This window comes from Citrus clementina, unplaced genomic scaffold (genome assembly GCF_000493195.1).
Source record: "Citrus clementina cultivar Clemenules unplaced genomic scaffold, Citrus_clementina_v1.0 scaffold_8, whole genome shotgun sequence".
Lineage (NCBI taxonomy): Eukaryota > Viridiplantae > Streptophyta > Magnoliopsida > Sapindales > Rutaceae > Citrus > Citrus x clementina.
In genome coordinates, this window is record NW_006262022.1 from 3,833,276 (window position 1) to 3,840,851 (window position 7,576).

Genomic DNA, 7,576 nt, shown 5'->3' on the forward strand with positions numbered 1-7,576 from the left:
TGATTCCCATGGGGGAGGTGGGAATCAATTTCTCATTCCCCAAAGTTTTCATTTTACCTTTATTGACATTCAAATTTTTTTAAAATACCCCTCCTTTAAATAAAAAATATAAATATCAAAAATAAAAAAGCCAAATACATAATTAATTAATTAGTATATTATAGTTAATTAGTATATTGATATATTATTAACAAGAATTATCAATAATTGTAATTTTTGAATAAAGAATCACAATAATTAATATATTGTTATTATAATTAATTAATTACTATACTATTATAATAATTATTAAATATAATTATTATAATTAATTTATATATTATCATTAATTAATTGCAATAATTATTACTATTAATTAATATAAAAACTATAATTATTATTAAAAATAATTAATATAATTATTATAATTGATTCATATATTATTATTATTATTAATTAATATATATAATTATTACTATTAATTAATATATTAATACATTATTAACAATAATATATTAATAATTATAGTTTTTGAATAAATAATCACAATAATTAATATATCATTATAATTAAATAAGTAATATTAATATTATTAATTAATATATTTTATAATTATTATTATAATTAATTAATAATTTTTATAATTAATTAATATATCAATATATTATTGACAATAATTAATAATAATAATAATTTTTGAATAAATATCACTATAATTAAAAGATAAAATAATAATTATGACAATAATTCATTAAGAACTTTTTAGTAATTTATTACAATCTAACTCATTTCGATTCCGATTTCAAAATAAAATAAACACATTTATGACAATTTAGCTCATTTCGATTCCTACAGTTCAAGTAAATAATTTATTCTCATTTTCACTCTCTATTCTCATTCTAATTCATTCTCATTCCTTCCCATTCTAATTCCAACTTTTTTCAATTTTAATTTATTCTCATTCATTCTCATTCTAATTCTAATTTATTTCAATTTCAGTTCAATACCCGTAACGTAAGAATGTCCCGTGAGAAAATGATGCTATGAATCGACTGAATGGCGCAAAAAAATCATCGTAACGGGGCCGCGGCCCACGGGCTGTAATTAACATCCAGGTCCTGCTTTGTTTAACAGGGACTCAAATAAATCAAACGTCTTCCTAATCAATCAACCAAGTCCCCAGTATTCGCCGTTATATCACACGCCCGGACGTCCCTTGATGGCTTGACCAGCACTAATATTTGATTGTGCGTGTTTTTATCACTCAATTTCTTTAACATTACAAACTCCAAAATAATAAACAACCAAAGCAATTCATCAAGATTGTATAAATTTCTTATCTTGCATTTATGTTCACATTTTTTGAAAGTCTAGACTGACTGTGCTTAGAAAAAAAAAAAAAAGAAAAAAGATAAAAACAGTAGATTCCAGGAAATTTTTCTCCTTATGTCACTTTCAATGGAATTTCCACGGGGGGCCCCTTCGGCTTCCTGGCAGAATCCTTGCAGTTGTCACTCTGGGTCCATCAGATAGAAGTCTTCCAGGTCCATTAGATATCTTGTTCACTCAATCCCATTACCCAAAAAGCACATCAAAACACTGTTTTGGATTTTTGATCTGCTAACAGAAATGGCTGAGGCTATCCTTCAAGTTGTGCTTGACAATTTGAACTCACTGATCAAAAACGAGCTCGGATTGCTTCATGGTGTTGAGAAAGAGATGGAGAAGCTATCAAGCACACTCTCAACAATCCAGGCTGTGCTTGAAGATGCAGAAGAGAAGCAACTGAAGGACAAGGCACTGCAGAATTGGCTGAGGAAACTTAAAGATGCAGCTTACGAGGTGGATGATCTCTTGGACGAGTACAAAACAGAAGCCTCCCGGTTAGCTGATGACAACAAGGTACATGCTGCTTATCTTACATGCTTTCGTCCAAATGTGCTTTTTTATCACAATATTGGCAATAGAATTAAGGATGCACGAGAGATGTTGGATGGAATTGCCGAAGAGCGAATCAAATTTCATCTTCGAGAGGCAGTAGCAGATAGGCGAGTTGAGGTTAGAGCAAGACGCGAAACTGGTTCTGTTGTAGCTCAACCTGAAGTTTATGGAAGGGAAGAAGATAAAGAAAAAATCGTGGAACGTTTGGTGAAGGATGTGGCCGGTTCTGATGATATTTCCATCTATCCAATTGTCGGCATGGGGGGCCTGGGAAAGACAACACTTGCGCAGTTGGTTTTCAATGATGACAGGATAAAGAGGCATTTTGAATTCAGGATTTGGGTGTTTGTTTTTGAGGATTTCAATGTGAGGAGGTTGATGACTGATATTATAACATCTTCGGGGGGCAATGTTAGTGAAGCCTGGAATTTAGATCTTTTGCAGAGACGCCTAAAGGATATGCTGGATGGGAAAAGGTATTTGCTTGTTTTAGATGATGTGTGGAACGAAGATCAAGAGAAGTGGGATCAGCTGAAATGTACACTGACTTGTGGATCAAAAGGATCTTCAGTTGTTGTCACCACTCGCCTTGCAAAAGTTGCTTCAATTGTGGGAACACTCCCGGTGTATCGTTTGTCTGATTTATCGGAAGATGATTGCTGGTTGTTGTTCAAGCAACGAGCATTTGGAAATGATACAGAGCCGCCAATGAACATTTTAGCAATCGCCAAGGAAATAGTGAAGAAATGTAAGGGTGTCCCACTGGCTGCAAAGACTTTAGGGAGCCTGATGCACTTTAAAAGCAATGAAAACGAGTGGCTTCATGTGAAAGACAGTGAACTTTGGAACTTACCCCAGGAGGAAAATTCAATTTTGCCTGCCTTACGATTGAGCTATGCCAACTTGCCAGTGGAATTGAGACAATGTTTTGCTTTTTGTGCTGTATTTCCTAAAAATGCTGAAATTAAGAAAGAACGTCTGATTCATCTTTGGATGGCTAATGGTTTTATTTCATCTAAGGGAAGTCTTGAGGCTGAAGCTGTTGGTAATGAGATATTCAATGAATTATACTGGAGATCTCTTATCCAAGACTTTGCTGGAGACAATGGTTCAACATACAATCAAATTTACAAGATGCATGATCTTGTACATGATCTTGCCCAATCTATTGCGGGAGATGAATGTTGTATTACCAAGGCTGAAAGACCAAGTGATCATTTATCAAGACAAACTCGCCATGTCACATTTACTCTTTCTAAAGATTCATTTACCATTCCACATGCTCTGTACAGAGTTGAATTCTCAAGGACACTCTTAATACAACCAACTTATCCAATCATCCTCACCAATTCTGGTGAGTGTCCCTCTGATATCTCAAAATTTCATCGTCTGCGGGCACTGGAATTTATCGACCCTAGATTAACCAAGTTGTCACCTGCAATTGGAAAGTTAAAGCATCTAAGATACTTGGACCTCACTAATGCCCTTATAAAATTTCTTCCAAAGTCGCTATGTAGCCTGTGGAATTTGCAGATTCTAAAATTGGAATGCTGTACGGCTCTCCGGCGATTACCACATCATATGAAACGCCTGAAAAACCTGCATCATCTTTACTTGAATGGCTGTTCTTCATTAACCTCCATGCCTCCTAAACTTAGGCAGATGACTGCCTTAAAGACTCTTCCTATTTTCATTGTGGGCAGAAAGAAAGGTTATCGCCTAGATGAACTGCAGGGCTTAAATCTCAGTGGACAACTACATATTAAGCACCTTGAAAGAGTTGGAAATCCAATGGATGCAGTAGAGGCCAGTCTTGGTGAAAAACCCAACCTCCGTGGACTTTTCTTGTCTTGGGAAAGTGACAGTGAATCTGAGTTGCGAGGAAATGCTGAAATGGTACTTCGAGCCCTTGAGCCTCACTCGAACCTTGAAGCACTTGAAATATCAGGATACAATGGTATCAATTTCCCTCTTTGGGTGAGCAGTCCAGTCCTTAATAATTTAGTTTCTATGGGGCTCAAAAACTTCAACTGCTTAGAGTTACCTCCCGTGGGGAAGCTGCCGTCTCTAAAACATCTCAGCATAAGTGGAATGAAGCATGTGAAGTACATTGACCACTATTTCTATGGTGAAGGCGTAAAAGTATTCCAATCCTTGGAAACACTCAGTATCTATGAGTCACCAAGTTTGGAAAAGCTTTCAATAGAACAAGGGAGAAACACGCTCCCCTGTCTTACTCACTTGTTCATATCAGGATGTCCTAGTTTGACTTTGCCTTTCCTTCCATCACTAATGGAGTTAAGAGTACAACCATGCAGTGAGGCCTTTCTGCATTCAATATCAAATCTAAATAAACTTACCAATCTTTCGATTGAGGGTAATGATAAGATGACATTGCCAGATTCGATTTTCCTGAACCTAACCAGTCTTCAATCATTGAGTATGCGGTATTTCACCAAGCTTAAAGCCCTGCCCACTGACCTGAGAAGCCTCAATGCTCTAAAGTCATTGTATATTGGTAAGTGTTACGAGCTTGAATCTCTTCCTGGGCAGGGCCTGCAATGCCTGAACTCTCTTGAATCTTTGTACATTGAAGACTGCAAGAAGTTTAACTGTTTGTCCGATGGGTTAAAACACCTCACTGCCCTTCAGAATTTGTCTCTTGTGGGTGTCCCAGAGCTGGTAGATTTTCCAGACGGACTTCAGCATCTTGTTTCCCTAAAACATTTGGGCTTCCATGGACAAGGAAATGTACATAATCCTGTTGGTTCCTTAACTGCTTTACCTGAAACCTGGCAGCATATCCCCTCTCTTGAAGCTCTGGCTGTAACTGGTTTTCCAAATTTGACTTCATTACCCTACTGGCTGGGCAACCTTACCTCTCTTCGATTTCTCCAATTCAGTAGATGCTGTAAATTGAAATGTCTTCCTGCAAGCATCAAGAATCTTATCAATCTGCAGACTTTGGACCTGTGGGGTTGTCCTGAATTAGAAAAGCGATGCGAGAAGGAAACTGGTGAGGATTGGCATAAAATAGCACACATTCCATTTGTCGAACTGTCCTCTAAGACACTGGTGGAGGAGGAGAGTTCAAATTGTTGCATGCGTCTCTTTGAGAGGTATGTCAAGGCCTTCTCGACTGATCTTTTTTTTCTTTTTTTCCTTTTTTTGGGGCACTAAGTTTGAACATGGAAAATATAACTTTCTGCAGATAAAAGAAAATGCGGATAACACAATTCTTTCAAAAGGTTGTTGTGCCTCTTAAGAGAGTTCCAAGCAGTTGCATCGAGATGCTGAACCACATGTATGTAAGAATGCTCTTTTATTCATTCATTTATTTTCCTTTTTAATGTGTCAAAAAGAAAAGAAAAATGAGTGAACTTTACACTTGTTTTACTGATCAAAGAGTTCATGCTGGGAAGCATAGTTTTGAGTCAGTGTTCGAGCCTTGGGGGCCTCTCTCTGTAAATCATGGATACGGATTGTTAGTTTTTAACTTATTTAACATTTCCACTCACTTTTACCTTTCATTTAGTTTTCTCTGGTGTGTTTAGAATCATTTATCTGTCATTGCCTTCCCAATAAGAAAGCAAAGCCAAAGGATGTGCAAGCCCAACATAACACGGTATCCAGTGAATAAAAGAAACATACCAGTCTCTTCCTTACTCATTAAACAGTGTTCAAGGGCTCCTCTAGTGTGTTATAACTTTGATAAGCACTTGTGTCAATTTCAACCAGCATTTAAAAACTCTAAAAAAGGCGTGTTTGGCATTGTTTTCAATGGTGGTTTTAAAATTTATTTTAAAGAGTGAAAATACTGTTTGTTGATGTGATTTTTTTAGAATTGAGAAAGAATTTAATATACAGCTTGTTTTGAAACCAATATCTGAAAATGAAAACGGTAAATCCTGTTTGCTAGTTTTTTTGTAAATATAAATATTTAATATGTTAAAATAAACTTGTGAATGGGGTGTGTTTCTGCAAGTGCAGAGCATAGAGAGTGGTGGTGAACACTGAGGAGAGGTTTTCGATTCCATTCTTCTTCATCCCCTGCTCACCATGCCTTGCTGAAGCCCTTCGACGAGCTAGTAAACGAGCTGAATTCTGGTGATCCAGTTACTTGATGTATAAGGCATATGCTAGAACTTCAATATTACTGATAGAACTATGCCTTGTTTTAGCAGTCATTTATATCATGCCTGTAGATTAAGAGCAACGCATATGGTAGAACTTCAATATTATTACTGATAGGCTCTTCCCAACAAGCTTAGCTTTCGGATATGGCGGTTACTTAATGTCTGCATTTGCTTTTCTATATCTGCATGACTGCATTCATTTCTATCTTGCCTAAGTAGCTTAAACTTCTGGGTACTACTGATTTCTGGATCGCTTTTATTATATCTCGACGGTCATCTCTTGATGTACAAAATCGTGCCAAGTTTCAATAGTGTTGGAGAAAATTAAAAGGTACTTGGGAAACTGATGCTGTGTAGCCAATTCCTTTTATTACCAAATGTATACTATTACATTATTCGTGGAAAATCAATTAATTTATTTAATATTAATTAATCAATAAATTATTAAATTATGACGTTGTTATTATGGATATGAATAATTTAAAACATAAATTGAAATATCATAAAAATATTGTTATTTTTATTATTATTATTATTGTTGTTGTTTTAGTCGTTGTGGTCATTATAAACAATATATTTTATAATTAAAATTGATTTTTTTTTCATTTTTATGTTAAGGCTCCGTTTGGTACAGCTTATTAAATAGAGTTTATAACAGTAGAACTTATAGGAATAGAGCTTATACCAATAGAGTTTTTGGACAAAAAGTCATTGGGTGTTTAGTTGTCAATTAAAAAAGTATTTTTGAACCATTAAACTGTTTGGTTGTGTAAAATTAAAAGTACTTTTGTGTAATTAAATTACCAAAAAGAATATGTATTCATAATTATATAACATGTAACAAAATATATCCAAGCTATCAATTAATGAGAAAAAATTAGTTCAATCATTTCTTTAATTTTCAAAATTAAAAATCGCATCATTGATATATTCTCCTAAACAAATAATACTATCCAAATTAAAATGATAATCAATAATATCCTCACCAAAAAGGTTGGCTATGACTATGATTGCGCTCTCAAGTGTTGGGTATGTGTATGGATTGTAAAATTAAAGTGCTGGTTATTTAAAAAAAAAAAAGAGAGATAAAGTGAAGTGGCGGCAGCAATATATTTATATGGCGGCAACAATTTTTGTTGGGTAGGTTTTATACAAAGGGTATTATGTAATTAATGAAATATGTCAATGATATTTTTGATATTATATATTTTTTGTAAAAGCTCTCTAACCTCTACTCCCAAAAGCTAAAATTTTGGGCTTTTGCTAGTATAGGTAAATTAGCTTATTTAAGCTAAAAAAACTCTACTAAAAAAATAACCAAACACTATAAAAAATTTTAAAAAGTACTTATGAGATTAAATAAGTACTTATAGCTCTTAAATAAGTCATACCAAACAGGCACTAACTGAGTTTTCATTTAGGCATCATTTAGGATTAAGGTTAAAACTCGATAAGTTACTTATTTCATAATTTTTAACAAAAAAATATATATTTGGTAAATTTTATAAAAGTTACTTATT

At 34.2% G+C, this 7,576-nt stretch overlaps 2 protein-coding genes across 3 annotated transcripts; both read left to right on the top strand.

Annotated features, from left to right (window-relative positions):
- The first annotated feature begins 1,608 nt into the window (after window positions 1–1,608).
- On the top strand, window positions 1,609–2,839 carry LOC112096156 (putative disease resistance protein RGA3). Its single transcript, XM_024179088.1, has 2 exons — window positions 1,609–2,745; window positions 2,831–2,839. Exons 1-2 carry the CDS (start codon window positions 1,609–1,611, stop codon window positions 2,837–2,839), a joined length of 1,146 nt encoding a protein of 381 aa, XP_024034856.1.
- Window positions 2,840–2,875: 36 nt separating this feature from the next.
- LOC18034908 (disease resistance protein RGA2) lies at window positions 2,876–6,319 on the top strand. Of its 2 annotated transcripts, none has more exons than XM_006423036.2 (3): window positions 2,876–5,039; window positions 5,132–5,224; window positions 5,911–6,319. In XM_006423036.2, the coding sequence occupies exons 1-2, from the start codon at window positions 2,914–2,916 to the stop codon at window positions 5,133–5,135; spliced, it is 2,130 nt and encodes a 709-aa protein (XP_006423099.2). In that variant the 5' UTR covers window positions 2,876–2,913; the 3' UTR covers window positions 5,136–5,224; window positions 5,911–6,319. The 2 variants fall into 2 exon arrangements, with proteins under 2 accessions (XP_006423099.2, XP_006423100.2); XM_006423037.2 differs by having other exon boundaries at window positions 5,132–5,228; window positions 5,911–5,925.
- Window positions 6,320–7,576: the final 1,257 nt, after the last annotated feature.